Here is a 21011-nt window from a genome sequence, read left to right as displayed (position 1 = left end):
AGAATGGCAGCAGGATCAGGTGAAGCTCACTGTGAAAAATTCAGAGTACTGGCCCAAGTGCTTCTGACTCACATGGGATGGGTTTTGGAGCATTGTAGAATACATGTGAGCTCCCAGAGGACTTATGGATGGCAAGACAAGGTCACCTAACTAGAGATGAATCAAATCAGGGAGTTACAGACCTGATATTTTAATGGTGTCTCTGTGTGAAAACTTCTAAGAGTGAGGTGCTGAACAGTTACTCCCTTAATCACCTAACACATGTATAAGTGTGTGGAAAATGGCTGGAATGGACTTGTTGATGTTTTGTTCAGGACAAATTGTATCAAACCAATGTAATTTCACTCTTTGACAGGATAACTGGCCTCATTGCTTTGGGGTTGGTGTGAGATGTGATATATCTTGACTTTGGGAAGGCTTCTGGCACTGTCCCAGAAGATGTTCTCATAAGCAAGCTGAGGAAATGCAACCTAGACTCACAATACATAGAGCTCAGTGTCAAAGTCAGAGAGCTTTCTGGGCAAGTCTTTTGAGTGTCTGTCCAGGGTCCAGGTCTATTCAGTATTTTCATCAGCAGCTTTAGGAATCTGCTTTGCTATACAATGTCCTGGTGGCATCCAACTGCGTGGGGCAGTGAGCACTTAGGAAGGGTAGAACCAGAAAGCTTGATAAATTGGAGAAACCATCCAAGTCAGCAGGATGAGCTCCAGCAAAGGACTATGCAATGACCTGCCATGGGAATACTGAGGAGAATGTACAAACAAAATGTAATCCAGTAGCAAATACTGCTTAGAAGCTGAGAGAGGAGAAAGGGGAGAACCTGAAGGTCTTTTTAACATCCAGCATACTCCTATGAGTGATGGTAATCAGTGGTTTTCCGTGCCACTGTGAATAAAACAAGAAGGAAAAAGTCATCAGGGCAAAAGAAAACCATTTAGTTTTGCTGTTATTTTCTATGCAAAATGCTTTTGAAGGAAAGGAGGTTATACACCCTCTTTTGCTACATTTTTAAAAGCTTATTGAACAACCATGGGAGTAGTCTCTACAGCATGCCCTACTGAGGTGTCCTTGAGAGAAGAAGGCCCCTTTTCAGCTTTAATGTTGAGTTTCTTTCCTACATCTTTTCTGTGCACCCAAGTTGTATGCATGTCGTTTTCAGAAAACACAACCAGTGTTCCTGTAATGAAGCCTATTTCCTGAGACACCAGAGAGGTCATCCCAAGAATTTATTTATAACTTCACAATTATATTATATGAATTATAAATTCACACTCTAAAAGAATACAATCTTGCTTAAAGGGTTTAGTTCTTTAATTTACCTAAATGTCAGACTCAATTTAACTTTCTAGACCTGTGTTATTTTTTTATTGCATTGTTTAAATTGGGCCAGTCTCTGAGTATACCCTCAGCAATGATGAGGTGGGTAGGTAATGATTTTTCCTTTAGCTACAGCACTCAGCTCACCATGTAAGTGGCATTAACAATGGCACTGTGAGACATCGGTGCATCCTTAGTTATAGGTGATGAGCTCATCAGCATCATGTCATACGTGCTGGTTCTGTGTCTAAGCTCAAGCCATCTTTTCTTGGAGGCACATCTTGGTTTTCCTGAGGAAAACTAATCCAATCCAGCCACCACTTGAGGCAAAGCATGGCCTCCCAGGGAAGGGGAGGCAGAGGGGTGTGTGTTTTGGGTAAAACTCCTCAGGGCGTTAATATCGGTGAGTCATTTACTCATGGTTTTAATTATCTAGACATTATATTGTAAATAGCTCACTTAAATACCGAGAGGACGTTCGTCCCCACCCCCCTGTGGAGGCAAGTCACAAATAACACTATTAACAAGCAGGCTGCCTCTGGCACACACTCACATGTTATGACAACAGTCATTAAAAACATTTTTTTCCATACAATATTCCAGAGGTTATTCTTGGTGACAGTGCTTTTCAGCTTGTGGCCAGGGCTGAGCAACTGCTGCTCCCTTTCCTGTGGGCTTGTTCGTACACCAAGGTCATGGCCATGACAATTCCCCAGCTGAATAAACCCGGAAATATTGCCATGCCCAACCCCAAAGCAATATCAGGTGAATGATACGAGGATTACCTGTAGCTGTGCAACACCACACGTTCAAAAAGTGACTGAGGATGGTCTGTCCAGGGAGGTGGTAGAGTCAGTGTCCTTGGGGGCGTTCAAGAAATGTGTACATGTAGCACTGAGGGACATGGTTAGTGGCCATGGTGGGGATGGGCCAACGGTTGGACTTGATGACTTCAGTGGGTTTTTTTAACCTTTATTATTCTATATCTCACCACCTAGAGGTACTACAGCAGCCTTACAAATGCTTTCCCAGAGCCAAGTGCTCTGCTGGGGAAGGCATGTGAGTTGGCGTCATCCTACCACAGCAATGGGCCAAGGCGACTGAAGCCCATGGTGGTGGCACATGCAGATTGATGGTGGCTTCTCCTTGCAGATGATGCTGTGGGTTGAGGCATTGTTGCTGCTTTAAGATGGAGAGTGGAGAAGTCCTCTGGTACCAGGGACAAGTGGCTTATAAATGAGTCCAGCAGCCACAGCTGTGAGATCAGAGAAAACGTAAATCACAGAATATTTTTGTCTTTAATTTGTGCTTGTCCAGAAAAGTTCTGATGACGCTAACACAACAGTAACTACCAAAAAGGTAAGAAACTCTGAGCTAAGAGCTGCAAATGCTCTCCTCCCTGGTTTAAAAACTTTGCTCAACAGCTTTAATAGCCACTCAGTTCTTAACTGTGTACTGCAGCTGATTCCCAATGCCTGCAGTCTCCTCCCATTCAGCCCAACTTTCCCTGGGGTAGCATCCTTAGGTTCCGGACCTAATCCTCTGAGTGCTGGCCTGCCTCTGTGCAGTGGTGACAGTGAGCCAGGCAGGCTGGGGGTTCCAGCACCCTGTGCCCCAAACCCAGTCACTGACACTAAAGGCAATGGCTTTGCCTTTTTTGCAGAAGCAAGGAAAACAGAGCAGCAAAAGTTCCCCTCTGCAAAGCTTCAAAGGTAAAGCTGCTGCTGGATCCTCCCAGCAAAACCTGATGCTGGCAGAGAGTGAAACAGGCAGGGTGAGCGATGGTGTCCACACACCTGCCCAGATGCAAGCACACAAACCAAAAATAAAACATAAAAGCCTCAGCAAAAACAAATCCCCAAGGCACCACATTTGCTTTTTTTTTTTTTTTTTTTTTTTTTTTTTTTCAGCTTGCATATTTTTTAATGAAGTAAAAAAGGAAAAATAAAATAAACACTCCACTGAAGTTGTCAGCTTGGCACAGGTCTCCGCAGTGCATCGAGGGCACCAAAGTCACCATGCAATTGGCAGTCACAGATGCTCATCCCCCTGCACCCCCTCCCACAGAGTGAGCCTAAGAAAGCTGCAGATGAAAAGCACATGACCGATACAGCACAAGCAACAGAATAACAGCACTGCATAACAGTGAGCTCCCCACGCCCGAGTTTTAGCCAGGAACGGGGGAACTGATATGGTTAAAATAACAACAGACTTGACATGTCCAAATTAAAAACTGCAATGATAACATAATCCCGTTGCACCTTAAACACCCCTACACACACATCCAGAGATCACTTGTCGGGACTTCTTTCATTTTTCCTCACCAGTCACACATCTGTGCTATGGGGTCCCAGCCTGGATGGCAGCAGAAGTGGTGCCCAATGCCGGCAGGAGCTGCTCGGTGGGTGGTGGCATGGCCAGATACCAGAGAGACCAACTCACTTGGCAGGATCCCCCTCTTTCTTGTGCCCTCCCCTAAAAGCCACCACAGAGGGAGGAGAAGAGGCAGTAGACTGTCTTCCCTTTAGCCTCCATGAAGGGCACTTCACCTGCAAAGCTCCTGCAAGATGGATCCTTCTTTGCCTCATGCTTACACACATTTATACAGCGAGATATTCAATAAACCTTTTGTACGAAAATAAATATTTCCTCTGTGTTTTAAAGACCAATGTCCCACTCATCTTTTTACCTGCTATAATGATACGCGTGTTCCATCCATGACAGCCTAATTCCTACTGCTTTGCCCTCACCTGCAGCCACCATCTCCAAGGGCAGCAGGAAGCACTCCAGTATGCTGGCAGCCCCTCAGTCTGTGCTGTGCTGACTGCCTGGGTTTGGCTGATGCTAGCGAAGTCACGGATTTTTCTGTACAGCACCTGTTTCTTGATAGAAGAAATTATCTTCCTCTTGGAAACACTTTTAAAAAAGCAAGGTTTTTAACGTCTTCCAGGTCTCTCAGTTAAGAAACGTGTTTATAGATAGAACTGTTTATATAGATATAGGTATAAGTTTTATTTAATTTTATTACCAACCCAACATTTTGATTTGCAGCCGTTGATGTAATTCATGTAATTCATACTCTTGCTTTTGTTTTTTTTTTTCCTGAAAAAGAAAAGCACTTGAGATGAAAAGGGTGTGCCTGTCTGCCTGTCTGCTCTCAGGGGGTGTGCTGGGGTTGCACAGGACTGCAGGTGGACAGCAGTTTGAAGCCTGGTCCTTTCCATGGAGCGTGAGGGGGGTGATGGGTGGGACAAGGACCCCATTCCTGTTCACCAACCTGCGTGTTTAGACCTAACCTCAATCTGGGATTCACTCCCACATCCACTGAGGCCTACAGGACAGGGCTGTGCCAGGCCCCTATCTTGAGCAGCCTATGCAATCTCACGGACCCCTCAGCCGGCTGTGACTGTACTGCTGTTCATTTCACTACCTCTCGCCCATTAACATCATTTTCTCTTCCTGCAGTACTACAAGCTCAAAGTTAATTACACAAAGAGAAATGCCATAGTCAAAATATACATTATACATATTATATTAGAAGGTTGGTTGTTTTGGTTTTTTTTTTTTTCCTCCTTTTTTTTTTTTTTTTTTCTTAGCCCAGGCAGGTGATTGAGATGCTACATGCTTCAGCCTTCATCACTGAACTGGTGTGCTGTGTGTATGTATGTGTGTGTCTGTATTAAAAATATATCAGTCCTGTGATGCTCTTAAAAAAGAAAGTAATGGATGGAGGCGGGGGAGGAAACTTGTGAGATTGAAAAAGTTCTTTGACAGTGTCAGAGTCTGTTGTGGCTTCAAAAAGTACACCTTCGATTCCAGCACTGATGGCAGCTTGAAGCTTTAGATTTTAAACTTCTAACATTTTTCTGTCTATGTACTAAAAATAAAAAAATAAAATAATAATAATAATAAAAAAAATCAAGCCATGTGCACTCCCCCCCAAACTACAAAGCAATAGGCAAAAAAAAAAAAAAAAAAAAAAAAAAAAATTTCCTATCAGACTTCTGCAATTCATAAAGAGTAAAAACAAGAAAGCATCTCCTTACAGCGGAGGGGTGCTCTGGAGAAGAGGAAACGAACCTGTGGGAGAGGTGGCCTTGGGAGATGGCTGAGACTTCTTAGTCACATCGATTGGAGTCAGTGGCTGGGTTTACTTCATTTTGTCCCTTTAAATGCTTGCCATTGTTGCTTTCTTTTCTTTTGCATCATTTTTTGGGGTGGTTTTCGTGGATTTCTTTATCGTCCCGTGATGGATCTGCCCATCCTGGCACCTGTCAGGGCGGCGAGCTGACAGCCGTCCATCCTGGTGAAACCACTCATCCAGGGCCGGTGTCCGGTGAGGTAATGGAGGAGGGGGTCCCTCCCTCGGCGGCACCGTCTCTCTGCCGCCTAAAACCCCTTGATGTAGCAATAGGCTTCCAGGGTGGCAAAAAGGATGTACAGCAGCCACAGGCTGACAAAGAGCAACGTCGTGGCCAGTTTGCAACCCCGGGGACCGCCCAGCTCTCCCCCGAGGTGGGGCCGCCGGCGGTAGAGGAGAACGCTGATGCAGATGAAGGCGAAGATGGTGAAGAGGGTGACAGAGAAGGCCAGGGTACCCGCTGACACCTGGAACTCCTGCCCCTGTGACGCCCAGTAGATCGCTGCCACCGACCATGCCAGCCCAATGCCCAGGAAGACGTTGACGGCGTTGCTGCCTGTGACATTGCTGATTGAGGCATCGGCGTACACGTCCTGGATGGCTGCAGCTTTGCTGGCAAATGTGTCTGCGGGGGAAGGAGGGATCATCAGGGTCCAGCAGGAGAAACGGGCAACCCTTCATGCTGGGGGATGAGGGAGGCTCAGGTGTGCTACCAGACAGCTGGGACATAGAACCCTATCTCCTCCGGACCCCCCATCCCCTCCCCATAGCCTCCCCACCTGGTACGGAGGTGCCGAAGGCTACAAACACAACGGCGGTCACCGAGTCCTTGAGGCCGATGGTGCAGCCGAAGTGGGAGGCGAGGTCACCGATGACAGCTGTGAGCATGCCAATGATGAGGATGGAGACAACGAAGCAGGCCCAGCCATTGCAGTACTCGGTGGGGGGCACGCAGGCAAACAGCACCTTCCAGAAGACGGTCAGGAAGTGCATCACGTAGTCGAAGCAGGATGGCAGGCGCTCTTCACCAGACTCATCCTCATCTTCGTCACCTGCTGCAAACATGGAATAAGAGGTCCAGCTCATACGATTGAGCATCCTCAAGGCCACCCACCTTCTGCTGCACTTCTCCAGCCTGGCCACTGGGTGCAAGACTGGGGGGCTGCCTCCCTCCCCACACAAAGCAGCATGGAGGCGTACCGCATTGGTGCCAGCCACCACCATGGGAATGAGCTGGTGGGACTTAGCAGCTGCCGGAGCCCTCAGTGGCAGTGGTGGGGCTCAGCAAGATGGAAGGACTCCTAGGACACCTCAGGAGCACACATCCACCCTGTGTGGCTGTGAGACATTGAGCAACACTTTCAGGGGCTGTCCTGTTCTCATCCCCAGCCACGGACCATCATAGAGTACCTAGTTACCCTGTGGAAATCACTGCTGAGAGACACCATGAAATCACACAGCAGAAAGTTATAGAAATGAGTGCCACTGAGGGAAACTAGAGGGCTCTCTTGGTCCACCTGCTCCAAATCATGGGCTGATGGACCCTTCCCAGCAAGAAGTGTCACACCTGTGTGAGGGTATAAGTGACCTCTTGGAGGGGAAAGATTAACTCAGAGATTGGAAGAATCTGCCTCATAAGCCCAGACACATCTCATCCCTGGCTGCACATGCCCAGGGGATGCTGGTATGGGGTTGCTGATCTCCCTCTCACCTGCACTGACGGTGATGGCCTCCAAAAACTGGTCCCTCCAGGAATGTGTCCCTACAACCAAAGCTAGGTTTGTCTTCTTAATGAGCTTGTCCACAGTGCTCTGTTGTGGGAATAAAGATGCACAGCAGTTAGACCCTTTGCTAGCAGGCAAAGCTGACCTTCCCTTCTGCCCCTTGTCAAACTGTGGTGGTGCCACAGAAATGCTCCTATCAGAAGCTCCATGCTGAACCCACTGGTAACTCCCAGCCCAGTACATCATGAGCTGTACTTCACCAGAGTTTGCTTTTTTGGTACTCCTTTCTACAAAGCTCAGCTCCTTTCTGTCAATCCTGCCTTGCACAGTTTGCTTTTCTGGCATGGTGGCATCTGCTTCTAACAGGACTCCCCTGTCTTTCTCTCTTAACCTCTGCCTACCAGCAGCTACATCTCCTGGCATTTATTCAGTCTTTCCCTGCCCTCTATTGTATCACACACTCTTTTTCCTCCCCCTGTAAACGCAGCCATACCTGGCCTCCTCAACCCTGCTTTCCATGGCAGCTCTTCACTGCCACACAGCTTCCCCCACCTGGAGGACTCCTGGGACAACCACTGACCTTGAACTCATATGACTCCTCAATGATGACTTCTAGTTTGGGGTGTTCGCCAAGTATTGGTTTGCCCATCTCTGCAATCCTCTTGGCTTCCTCTTCTTCAACTGTCAGCTTCCTTTCAGCCACTTCTGCAAAAGCAAGACCAACACTGAGCTGCAGGCAGCAGCTCCCTTGCAGCTCCCTGCAGTAACACAGAGACCTGGGGCAGGGGTGGAGTGCTGGGCCATGGGAACAAAGGACCAAGATTTTTGCCTATCAGTCACTGAGAGCATATAAAGCATGGCTGTCTCTAAAAAGAAAAAAAATTCTTCAGCCTGCATTGGTGCTCTTGGATGATAAATGCTGAGTTGTGGGAGCTCAGCAGAATCTGGGGAGGTACCACAAAGGAACAGCATCCCATTCTGGCCAAGTAGTGGGTCAGGTATTACCAAGGCTTCCTGTTGAGTTTACAGACACCCCAGGTAATGCCTCAGATGTGACCAATCCCACTTGGACTCCAGCAGATCTCTTACTCCTCACCAAAACTGCACAGAAGTGATAAACTCCCAGTGGAATCCAATTGTAAACTCTGCCTTCCCTTTGTCAGCCCTGCTAGACTGCAGAGACTGTAAGCCTTGTGAGACTGCAGGGTTTATAAGATGTACGAGAACTCCTACGTCAAGTGGTATTCCTATAGCCCATCACAGAAGCACAAACAACCACATCCATCACTCGAAATCAATGAAGTACATCAAAACCATCACTGCCTAACTCCAACACATGTCCTGTGGATTTGGAATCCCCAGAAGTTTACAAGTACTGACAGAAACAGAAGAGCAGAGCAGCTGGAGCTACTCAGGGTGGTGGAAGGATAGAGGATGATGGCAGGCAAAGGCCAAGTGGCTCCAGAGGGGATACTTTGAGAAACCTTATGTTGTATGCTACATTTGGAGGCAAGATTCAAGCTACTTATATTCACACGAACAAGGAGTTTGTGCAGCCTTAATCTCTTTCTCCAAGACAGAGACCTAGAAAATCTAGTCTCTGCCTCTATCCAGAAGTGTATGAGGATGACAAGCTGTATCTAACATCAAAGATTCGGGTGCTTACACATCAGTTGTTGTTCCAAGTGTGGCTCACCCCCCCACAATTAAAAGCTCACAGGAGGAAGCACCCACAGCTCTTCAGGGGCCCAGCATAGCAGATGGTGCTGGTGTGTACCCACAGCAGGGAGCTGAGGATGAAGCACAACAGCTAGCCATCCCAGCAGGGCCGCACAACCCAGATTTGCTGCAATCTGGCTCACTACGACCTTCCCTGGAAAGTAATACCATCAGAGCAGACATGGGCTGCAGCTAGCAGCACCAGGCTGTTGCCTACCAGCTCCTGTCATGCAGCAGAGAAAGAAAGCAAGTGTCTTCCCAGAAGGCTGGGAATCTTGGATTAAATTTCCCCAGCTTAACAATGACAGGAGAAGTGCTAAAAAAAAAATCAACAAAAAAAAAAAAAACCAACACACAAACATCTCAGTCCCTGTTTTAACTGATTTGACAAAAGCTTCTGATATGGCAAGACAACAGAGTCTCATGCAAATCTTAGCCATCTTCAGACAGGTCCCTAAATGCACGCACCACAGAACATGCTCTCCTCCCTGCGGGAAGCAGCATCCAACACAGACTTATCTCAACCCCTGCCTCCTTGCTCATGCTGTTTGATGTGCCTATGCCAGGCAGGGCAGTGCGAGAGCTACAGCAGCACTCTGAGGAGCGGGCCAATCCAGGGCTACACAGAACGCTGTGCCCAGGTCCTCTGACTGCTGGCAGGTGTCTGTGGAATGTGCAGTACTGTGAAATGTCAGCAGAAGTGGCACCTTCATGACCAAGGCCTTGCCAGGTGATGGCCAGAGCTGGAGAGCTGCAGCCTGCTGACAGCATGTCCCGAGACCTGAGTAAGGGAGGTCCAGCTGCCCCCACACAGCTCCTCTGTAGTGAATACAGTGAACTGTAGCACTGAGGAAGAAATGTGGTCACCCAAGAAGCCATGTCAAGGGTGTCCACTGCAGGCAGGTTGTTGAATACCACTCCCGTGCTAAAACCCTCAGATATGAGCTGCAAGTAGGTGTCAACTGACATGTAGCATGCCTGATAGGGTATCTCACAGAAACATTCACAGAGGAAGCTTACTTCAGCTGCAAAAGGAGATGATTCCCGCACGACTCGTGTATCATAGAATCATCAAGGTTGGAAAAGATCTGCAAGATCATCCAGTCCAACCGTCTCCCTGTCACCAATATTTCCCACTAAACTACATCTCTCAGCACAACATCTAAACATTTCTCGAACATCTCCAGGGTTGGTGATTCCACCACCTCCCTGGGCAGCCCATTCCAGCGCCTGACCACTCTTTTGGAGAAAAAATATTTCCTAACATCCAACTGAATGGCACAACTTGAGGCCATTCCCTTTGGTTCTATCACTACACAAGAGAAGAGGCTGACCCCCAGCCCTCTACAGCCTCCCTTCAGTTCATTGTGGTGTGCGATATAGTTTCCCCTGAGCCTCCTCTTCTCCAGACTGAAGATTCACAGCTCCTTCAGCTGCTCCTCATAAGGTCTATTCTCCAGACCCCTCACCAGCTTTGCTGCCCTTCTCTGGACATGCCCCAGGGCTGCAAAAAGCAGAAATACATCTGGAATATTTCCAAATATGCAACAGGAAAGAGAACCTGTTACGCAAAGTACAGAAACCTAACAAATTTCAGAGGTGAATTTGAAAATGTTAAACCTAAGTCTTTCATCCTAACTTAAGACACAAACCGAACTGAGCTTGCCGATTCTGTTTGTTCCCATTGGATGCTGAGTGGAGCCCTATGAGCAGAGGCCCAGAAGCTGAGCTGGATGAGAGAGACAGACTTTTTAATTTGGAAGGTCAAACCTGACAAGGTGAACACTGTCAAACTGTAGCTTAATTATTAACTAGCCTGATTTCTGTTTGTATCAGCATCTGCACCTACTCCTCAATGCGGATTGCACCCTGGACTCTCAGCTGTCAACCCCAATTAAGCCTGATAAGGTCTGGATATGCCTGGCAAGAACAGGAGCTCACCAGGGCCTCCAGGACAGCTGTCACCTCCTCCCCAGGAAGAGGAAGGTGGGGACAGAGCCGTCCCCAAAACCCTGTTTGCACTGGGATGTAGGTCTGTGACCACCAAGGGATAACAGCCCATCTGGGCTACAGGAGGTGTGCAGACTGCTCAGGCTACACAAGCTGAGTCTTATGCACCAGGTACTCATCATCAGCTCCTCATGCCAGGTTGCTCGTGGGCTGTTACAGGCAAGGGAGACCTGCCAGTCTGCAAGAGCAAAGGCTGGGTGGCAGCTCCTTCTGTTTTTTTCTGTTTTTTTCACAGGGGCAGGAGTTCCAGGTGTCAGCCGGTACCCTGGCCTTCTCTGTCACCCTCTTCACCATCTTCGCCTTCATCTGCATCAGCGTTCTCCTCTACCGCCGGCGGCCCCACCTCGGGGGAGAGCTGGGCGGTCCCCGGGGTTGCAAACTGGCCACGACGTTGCTCTTTGTCAGCCTGTGGCTGCTGTACATCCTTTTTGCCACCCTGGAAGCCTATTGCTACATCAAGGGGAAAGCAGAGCAGCATTCCTACAGCATGCACTGCACCTGAATGCTCGCTTTCTCAAATCCCTTCAGAGCACTGGGAACAAGTGGGAATTGGACATTGTCTGGGTACATTGTAAATCAGTTAGATAAAGTCCACTGCCAGCTTTGCGCTGAAACAAGCAATGGCAAGGCCCAGCAACACTGCTGGAGAGGTAGATGCCTATCACCTAGGAAATGCTGCAAGACTACCAAACAGCCATGGGCCAGTCTCCATTCCCTGTCACTTTGTGAATAAATTGGATTAAAACTAGCAATGCATTCATGAAAGACTGCTACGAAGGCCATTTCACACCCCTCCAGCTATCTCATATCCATCCATTTCTAGAGTGGGCACAGATCTGCATGAAGGTCACCCCTTCTGGGGACTGTGCTGCTAGGAAGAAATTAAAGCAACAATTAAAGTGGGATTTTTGTTGCGGCTCAATAAAATATAATCCTAGCTACACAAAATAAACACAGCGTGTGAATGAGCTCTTCTCTCCAGAGGACTGTCAATCTATCAGTCACAACTTGGGAAGGCTGCTGGCTAAGAGATGCACTGGCAGTGGAGGCTGGCATATTGATATGCCCTTTAAAGAAACACATGCACACACACATGCACGCACAGCCTGTGCCACTGTCTAAAATGGGAGGAATCTGCTTACTTAGCTCTGAAAGCTATTTTTGAGGCGTGATGCATCCAACATACACGCTCCAGTGTCCTTAATGCTAACTGGGAAACTATGCATCCATGAGAGGAGCGCTAACACAGCCAACGCACAGACTTTATAGTTGGACTTAATACTCCTTACGGGGACCCAAGGATCCAACTTGGGCTCTTCTATGATTCTACGAGTTCCCTGCTGCCCTGCTCTCAGGCCCTTGCTGGTGGCCCTGCTCCTCAGCCTTCCCACCACAAAGCGGGCAGCAGCCATGCAGCACACATGCAGAAAGCGGGCCCATGAATTTCAATGCACAAAAAAACATTTTTAGAACTACTATTTCTTTGATCTGGATGAATATGTGGAAGTGAGGGTAGATAAGTAGCTAAAGTTTGGTAATTCCTCATACAGCTAAGAATCCAAACATCCTAAGCCCAAGAAAAGCTCAGAAGTCTGCCTTGGAGTTTGGTGAACGCAAATAGCACAGCAGAACCTGAGCCAAAGGCTTTCCCAGCCCAGCAGTGCTGCCTCGTGTGAAACTCACAGCCCTGTTTTCCCAGGAATAGGTCTGCAGGGGTTGGCACACTCAGGCTCTCCAATATTCTCCAACTAAAGGCCACCTGGACACAAAATGTGTTCTCGCTTGGGCTCATCTCCCCATCTGTGTTGCATGCAGGTTCTTCTTCATGCATGCAGGGAACTTCTGCAAAAAGATGGCAAGCAGGGGCTGTGCCATGCAAGGGAAGGGGAACATGGGAGATGGTCTGTGAGGGAGAGGACTGGAAGACTCCCCCAGAACTCTCAACAAAGCTGTTTTTACAAAGATTCCTGCACTTCTGTGTAACCTAAATCTAACATGACATGGACTAAATGAGAACATCACTTCTCTCCTTATTAGCCATGATGGCTGCTGAGTGACATTCCAGCAATATACTCCAGGAGCGAGTGTTGCCAGACCAGAACACAGCCAAGTACTCACTGTGTGCCCCAAGGGCATGGGGCATCCCAGCACAGGGGACAGCAGGAGGCTGTGCCCCACAAACCTCACCTGGAGATCAGCTTCTTAGAGCTAGTGACCACAGTATCCACTAACAGCTGCCAAAAGCAATCAAGCTGGATTGCAACAGAGGGAGAAAGTTATATTATTTTAACACAGATTATTTGGTTCCCGAGTTTCTGATCAAATTAGGCAGCTACTGAATTAAAGCAATGAAATTACTGGGAAGGAGGCTGTGCTCAACTTATTCCTAGTCATCCTGGAGTTGAAAGAGTAACAAAGGAAGCCATCCAAACTACTCAGAGGAGTTTTCCACAAACACCCCAAGCTGATACTTGGGGAGCTGGGGATTTCTGCCTGCCACTAGCAATTTCCTAATTAGCCCCATCTCCTGAAGGCTCAGGCCATCCCTGCACAGCACATTTGGCATCCTCCTAAAAACTGCAGAGACAGAAGCTTTCATGGCAGAGATACTGTCAGTTTGCAGCATAGCTTGGGTGTTATGAATAAATGCAATCAGCTCTTTGATTTCACCTGCAACAAAGCCTACTAAAACCCACGGTCCATGGTGAGCCAAAGGAGCACAGAGCTCTTCTTGGGGGTTCTGAAGCCTGCAAACAGCCCTCACATTACTGCAGCCACTGCAGGACTCGCAGCTTCTACTGCTGCACACAAGGCTGTTGGTTTTCAACTTGGCATGCCAAGCTGCCAGCTTTTCCCTGCACCCTGCTCACCTGGCTTTGAGCTTTTGATAAATGTTTCTTTAGTGCAAATTGAACTGTAATCATACCTGGGATTGAAGGACTGAGAAAATACAGGAGACATAAATCACCACTATGTGTGATTGAGATAGACCAGCATAATGGGGATTTCAGGCAATGAAATTACTAATAAAGGTAAATGCTGCTACGGGGAGGTGAGGAGCAAGAGCCCATCACATCTCAGCTGTGCTGCTGGCACTGAGTGGCCCCCGGCATAGCAGTGGGGACATCTCACGTGCCTGCTCTGGCCAAGGGGTTTTGTGATTGCAGGAAAACCCGATGCATGAGGAGCAAAACCCCTGGAGCTGCCTCAGGAAGAAGAGTTGGGGTCAAAGCTGCAGGCCCTGGCTGGGCCATTTGCTGAAACTGCAGGGAAATTTCTGGAATGGGGAGGAAGGCTCTCAGGCATCAGTCATTTTATGGTCTTAATGCACAATTCTGACCCAGCCCCTGCTGGACGGGAGCACTTGGAGCTGGGGTGGTACCTCGCTCCTGCACGCAGCAAATACAGACAGAGAGGGCTGACTAAAGAGGACAAAAACAGGCAGAGCAGGATGAGGAAAGGAGAAGAAGCAGTCTTACCTTGGGTGAGCAGCAGAGCTGTGGGGAGAGAAACAACAAGAGACAGACAGAGAGAAAGAAGAAAACAGGGAGAAAGTTAATGTCGCAGGAGAAGCTGTTTAGCAGAAGACAACGTTCAGTGAGCAATGGCCATGGCCCAATGCGATGTGTGAGCTGCTTAGGGCTACATGCCAGGCAGAGGCTAGGGACATGGCAGCAACATGGAAGTGATGCTGGTGAGCACCGCATCAGGGCTCCCAAAAATCACCCCCCAAGCAAAGGCAGAGGAATGGGATGCAGGTGGGGAAGGGAAGGGAAAGGAGCAGGAGACAGCCACGCTTGCCATCAGGGCCTGGCATGACCCAAGCTGCAGCTCAGCGAGGGCCTCGCCAGGGGAGGTCTGGATACAATGGGGGTCCCCCTATAAAGCCACAGTCTAGGCCCAGCTTTCAGAGTAACCATAGTGAAGCCTGTAAGAGAGATCACACAGCAAAATATACCAAATCGTCTCCAAAAGTAGTGAGCACTGTGCCTTAGCTATGACTTTTGCTTGTCCTTCAAGCAGCAAGCTGTCTCCAGAGACTCGGTTGCATGCTATGACGGTACTGTAATTACTAACACTTATTATCACGCACTTTGAGTCTCAGAAGCTTAAAACTCTGTACAAAAACTGAGTCAGTATTAACATCCCCATTTGACAGATGGTGAAACCAGCAAAGAGAGGCTAAAGGGAACATTTTGCGAACTCAGAAATGGGCAGGAGTCCAAAAGTACTAATTTACCCAGGCTTGCCAGCTCAGGCCTCAGAGAAGCAGGCACCTTTGCACAGAGGTACCTAATTTTATCTATGCTTGTTTGAAAGTGATTTCCTAAGCAATTTATCTAAGGTTGCATAGCCGGGGGAGCGTTGCTGTGTCCTGGCTCACCTGCGTGCCATCAGAAACCCTGCCCTGAAGGCTGCAAAGAGGCACTGACCATACAACACCAGTCCCACTGTTCGGCACCATCAACGGCCCTGGTCATCGCCCCTGAGACTTCGTAGCTCTGTCCTAGCTCCATACTATGGCCTCCTTCCTCTTCCACGGTCTACTGGTCCTTCAGACAATGGGAGAAAATTTAATTTTCCTTTTGCAATTACAAGTATTAGTACAATGGGTCGGCTCACTGTTCAAATTTAATATAATGAAGTATTACTGGGCCCCTGAGCTACCATGCTTATTAAAAAAATAATAATAAAAATCATTGGTTCCTCATGTTTTTTAAAAATGTTATCCTAGCATTCTGGGATTTGAGTTTATTTTTTTCCCATTTGCTTTTGAGCCTGCAAGAGAAGTATTTTTCTCCCTTTCACTTATGATATGATACATGAATATTTGAAGAAGCCTATAAAGCTATGAATGAAACATTAAGAATACAGCAAGCAGAAAGCCAAAGGATTATTTTATCTGTATATTTCTGAGTGAACGTTGTGCATGCAAGCAAGAAAATGATTTCACAGACTAAAGCTTCCTTCCCGCACATGCATCAGCTAATGTGCCCTCAGTCCTGACCTGTACAGCTTACTGACAGTCTGTCTGTGGATGCTGTACCTATACCAGCTTCCCACAACCACTGTGCTGCTCCTGCAGGCCTCTCCCCGCACCTCTTCTCCTCCACCCCTGCTCTTCTGTCCCACCCCAAGCCCAAGCCAGATCATCTCAGCACTGCTGTCGGCATATCAGGTAGCCTCAGAGGCCTGGCAAGCATCTCCTTACAGGCAGCTGCTAAAATTAGCTCAGCAGCCAAATCCAGATGAGTAGTCTTGAAAATCCCTTGCCTAAACCATGCACAGCAGGTGTGCAGACAAATACCTGCGCCTGCAGACAAGGCCATGGGCACTAATGCTGCCTTCCCCTGGACTCTCAGGAGACTCAAAGCCTTGATTTCCACAGGAAAGAGTATAGCGGCACATACCGAAAGGAACAAGCACAGGGAGTGCTGTACAAATAAAACCACACAAGCTCAGATGTTTTCTGAACAATAAAATACCTTCTTGTGCTCTTTCTACATCACAGAAAGGGTTCACCACATTGCATGCTTTATTCTGGCCTTATTGGTCATTTACATAAATCTTCTCTAATCAATGTACCTAACAATTCCAAAAAGCTGCTACATAGCTAAAAGGATCCACATAGGTGGTTAAATGCATGTTGCTTGCAAAGCAAATGGAAATGAGGTAGGCTGAGGATTTGGAGGGGAGCCCCATCTACAGCACAAGAGAAAAGGTGAATACAAACCATCATAGAATCATTTGAGTTAGAAGGGGCCCTTAAAGGCCATTTAGTCCAACTCCCCTACAATGAACAGGGACACCCACAGCTAGGTCACGGTGCTCAGGGCCCCATCCAACCTGACCTTGAGCATCTCCCAGGATGGGGCATCCACCGCATCTCTGGGCGATCTGTGCCTGTGCCTCACCACCCTTAGTGTAAACAGCTCTGCAAACTTGCTGAGGATGCACTCGGTTCCACTGTTGATGTCACTGATAAAGAGCACAGCCTGGATCCTTGGGGCATACAAAGGAAACACCACGCTACAAACTACCTGCCCACTAGCCCAAAGCAGGGCTCACTGCACTGCCAATGGGCTCCGGCTCTAGCTTGCACTGAAGTGAGTGAACTGCTTTCCTAAAGGACTGTGAAGAGCTATGAAAGCGTATTTTTCATTAGATAAACAAGGCAGAGATTCTGAAGCTTTAGCCTCAATCCTGTTATTATTGAAGTTAATGGCAGAAACACCAAGAAACAGACCATGATCCATTCTGTCCATCAAGATAATCAGCAGCAGTCAGCTTAATCACAGAACTGCAACAAATTATTAAACCTTTGGGGAAAAAGGCAGAAGCAATCTAACATTTATTTGATATTCCCATTAGCAGCTAATGGAAGAAGGAGTTTTTCAGAACCTGCCCATACCACAGAAAGCTGCCACACAAATCCTCCCATATCGATGTGGCTTATCTGTCCAGCACAGACCTTTATACCCAGTTGTGCCATCATCAACATTTGGAAACAGATAACTTGTTTGGATCTATCCAATCTAGGAATCCATCTTTCTTTGCAGTTTAATCCTCACTCTGAGTTCCAGCCACATCTGCCCTCTTAGCAATGAAGCTTTCCTGTGCAGGGAGGTGACAGAGATGTCTCAGGACATCCATCCACACCACATCACGCTGTGCTGGAAAGGCTGAAGGGGATTTCAGACAAAATCTTCCCAAGCCAGCTACTTATTTAACAGTGCTCACAAACCACCTGTGCTCCCACTTCCAGTGAAGGCATATCTCGTAGTCACATTGTGGTTTCTGAAGCAAAATCTTGCATGAAGGATGTTGGTCCCTTTTGCAGAGTATAATGCTGTAGAATCAGCACTCCATCTCTGGGGTTGAATTTTCTGCCACTGTACCGCTAGTTGGATTCTCATGAGCAGATTCCCAATCACCCTCATGAAACAATTTTCCAGAAGTTATTTTCACCATTATCCGTTATCAACTGAAATCTTCCAAAGCAGCCATTTGGGCTTTATCAACCCTAAGGTTAACCACAATTTAGGTGAAAGACTGATTACTTCCAGGAAAAGCAAAGCAAGTTTTGCTCCCACAATCCAGGGCTATGGACAAACCGTGAAAGCTGATGTGTGAGGAAAGTAAAAACAGGCTGGATTTCTCTAACATCCTGCAGGGCTGGCAGTAGTAAAAACTTATCTCTGACCTGAGCAGTAACACCATACCAGAGCTGCCATGGGAGTAACAGTGAAACCAAAATACTGCATCTTGTCATAAAGCAAAGAACTCATTTCACAGAAGGAACACTTTCAAAAGGTGCTGAGAAAAATATAGCCAGAAAGGTGGCAGGAAAGGGATCTTTCTGATCTCTGAATTATTTGAGTACATCAATAAAAAAGCTGCTAACACCAACTCGCACTTTTTGGATGACCAGAAAGTCTTTGAGAAATTGTAGCTGCAGAAAGCAACTGATGAAAAAGAAGAAATGGGCTGCCAGACAGGGTTTGGTACTGCACACACAACATCTATATAGAAAGAAGAGCACGGAATGGAGTATGCGGTCAGCAACTCTTACGGCACAGTTTAACAGCAGCATGTCCGCAGGCTCAGAGCAGGTGTGGTACTCACATGACACAGCCCTCCTGCAGGCACTACAGGGATGGAGAAGCTGCCTCAGCACAGCTGGGCGGCAGGCTGCTTCCCAGCATGGCTGGCAGCCAGCCGAGCCATGCAACACAATCCTGTTCCCAAGGGGGCCAGAAGAGTTGTTTTGAAGACACCATGAAGGGCAGTCTGAAAACAGGAAACGCTTCTACAGCACTCTAGGCGCAGGCACAGTGAGGCAGAGCCAAGTGAGGAGTAATAACAAAATGAGGCCACACAGTCAAAAAAGCCACGTCTTTTGCAGTGGTAGAAAGAAGCGTGAGTAGCTGAAACCCAGAGAGACTTCACCAAAAGCAACTAGCCTGAATCTCCCAGAAGAGCCAGGAGCCACACTTTGCCCTTGTCTTGTGGGTCCCATCCATCACTGCATTGAAACCAAGTCCCAGCTACATGGCAGTGTGTGGAGACTTTTTTCCCAGCCTGTAGTTGCATCCTTCCAGCTTTGTACAGGCCTCTTTGCACAGAAGAGGCTGCCGCGACCTTGCTTTGGGCATCCTTCAAGGTAGAAGCATGCGTGATGCAGTACAGCAATACGGGCACATGACTTCATGAGTGCTGAGAATCCACGCTCTGCACAGCCTTCTCCACTGGGAGCCATCCATGACGCTGCTGGTGATGACAGTGGCTGGCTGTCCCTCCCAGTGCTGCTGAGCTCCTCATTCTATCATCTCAGACTCCAGATAAGCTCACCAGAGAGGCTGTGTTGTGCAGCTCTGCAGAGCGTAGAATCCTTCCAAGTGCCCTAGAATCAGTGTAGCGACTGTGCCACCTTGTGCCAGGAATATTTACAGATGTGCTTTAATCTGTCTTCTAGATTTTATAAACACACAGCTCTTGCTCTGACTTTTCTCTACTGAGGCCAACCAGGGCTCCATGCCTCCTTCTCTTCATGGTCCAGCACTTCCTTCTGACAGGCAGAGTCCAGCTGAGGCTGCACCTTCACCTCAGGTGGAAGTGGCTGCCTTGTGCAGGCTGTGTGGTGAACAAGTAATCCGACAGATCTCTCTGCCTGTGACAGATCTGGCAATCCCACTGACTATCACCGATGCTAGTGTAAATGAGACATGCACAGTACAGCAAACTAGCATCACTGTCCTGCTAACAATGAGGATGGTAGCCTAGGCAGGAAACAGAAACACAGGATTTAACAAAAGCCAGCCCTACCCTAGCTAGAATCTGTATCTCATTGCTTTAGAAAAGGATCCTGGGTTCATAGAGGGCAAACAACTGAGCAGGAGCTTCACTGAGATGCTCCTGCATGTGCAGGAGGGAGTCAGAAGCAGTGCTTTCCCTCATGTGCCCAGTGACACAGAGGCATGAGCCCCATAGACAGAAAGGGGCATGTGTGGAGAGAAGACCCTGGAGGTCTTCTAAGAGCGCAAGAAGACATTTTTGCAGTCTTAGATTCAAAGACTGAATCTCCTTCCAAGAAGAAATTTAAGTGTAATATAGATATAGTGAGTACCTACCCAGAAGATGCAGAACACTACGTAGTTCTTAAATCTGATGGAGAAAAGCAGAAAAATAACTAGTGGCTACAAGCTGAAGCCAGGCAACTTCTAGGCAGAAGCCATGCCCACATATTTACAGTGGAGGGGAGTGAACATACCTCCATGGGATATGGCAGGCTTATCACTGCTTCTGATTAAGAGTGAATGCTCACTAAAGCTGGAGTTTGGTGAAACCTAAAGGGCTGAGTTCAGCATGCAGAGAAACCTCAAGTCGGTCACCACCCAGGGGAGGCATGGGATGGTCTAATGGCACTAAACTACTAATGGTTTGGGGGTTTACATTTTACAAATCCACAGACACTATGTGCCATTGTCATGCTAATGCAAGCTGTGTCTATCCTAATGTCCTGGAGAACCATGCAGGAGAGCTCAGACTGACTAGGGGATAGTTCCTGTACTTATGAGATAAGAAAGATGGAAATGTTTCAACAAGGGAAAGCTGTGTGATGCACTGGAAATTGCCAGATGTTTCTATCACCAGCAGCAGTACAAGGGATCAGAAGCCCACAGGCATGCACATCTGGTTTTATTTCACTTCAGACTCTAAAAGGTGAGTTAGGATTCCTTTACAAAAGCATGTAAAGTGCTTCTCTATTTAAAGATCGGCTCTCCCAGGCCACCCCTAAGCTGGTGACGCCAATGGCAAGACTTATTCAATGAGAAAAGTCAAACACATATACAAGGACAAAGATACATGCAGGCAAGGCATGACAGAAACTCCGAGTTTATACCAACTACAATCCTGATCTGCTAGGAGATCCCAGGTTTCACTGTACCAATGCTCACATTGGACATTAACAGAGCTCTACACTCTGTGCATAACAGGCTGGGGTTGTCTGAGACACAGTAAGGTGCTTTTCAGATTAAAGACACGGAGAACCATTTTGCAAAATAAACACAGAACAGGATACCTCATACCTTCCCTCT

The 21011-nt window shown here is 47.7% G+C and overlaps 1 protein-coding gene across 2 annotated transcripts in view; it reads right to left on the bottom strand.

The window, feature by feature from the left end:
• Positions 1 to 5396: 5396 nt before the first annotated feature.
• The window catches only part of SLC8A3 (solute carrier family 8 member A3), a 126303-nt gene continuing 110688 nt past the window's right edge, over positions 5397 to 21011 (bottom strand). Inside the window, exons 5-9 of one of the 2 annotated variants that reach the window (XM_052693653.1) lie at positions 14391 to 14408; positions 7763 to 7887; positions 7170 to 7269; positions 6238 to 6513; positions 5397 to 6083 (exon numbers count right to left, since the gene is read on the bottom strand). In XM_052693653.1, coding sequence (XP_052549613.1) covers positions 5707 to 6083; positions 6238 to 6513; positions 7170 to 7269; positions 7763 to 7887; positions 14391 to 14408 — 896 coding nt within the window. In that variant the 3' untranslated portion in view covers positions 5397 to 5706. The remainder of the gene's footprint in view (positions 6084 to 6237; positions 6514 to 7169; positions 7270 to 7762; positions 7888 to 14390; positions 14409 to 21011) is intronic. The other variant, XM_052693655.1, reaches the window with a different exon arrangement.

The sequence above is a fragment of the Tympanuchus pallidicinctus genome, unplaced genomic scaffold, assembly GCF_026119805.1.
Source record: "Tympanuchus pallidicinctus isolate F22 unplaced genomic scaffold, pur_lepc_1.0 scaffold3, whole genome shotgun sequence".
In the NCBI taxonomy this organism is placed as follows: Eukaryota; Metazoa; Chordata; class Aves; order Galliformes; family Phasianidae; genus Tympanuchus; species Tympanuchus pallidicinctus.
This window is presented reverse-complemented; position numbering and strand designations above follow the sequence as displayed.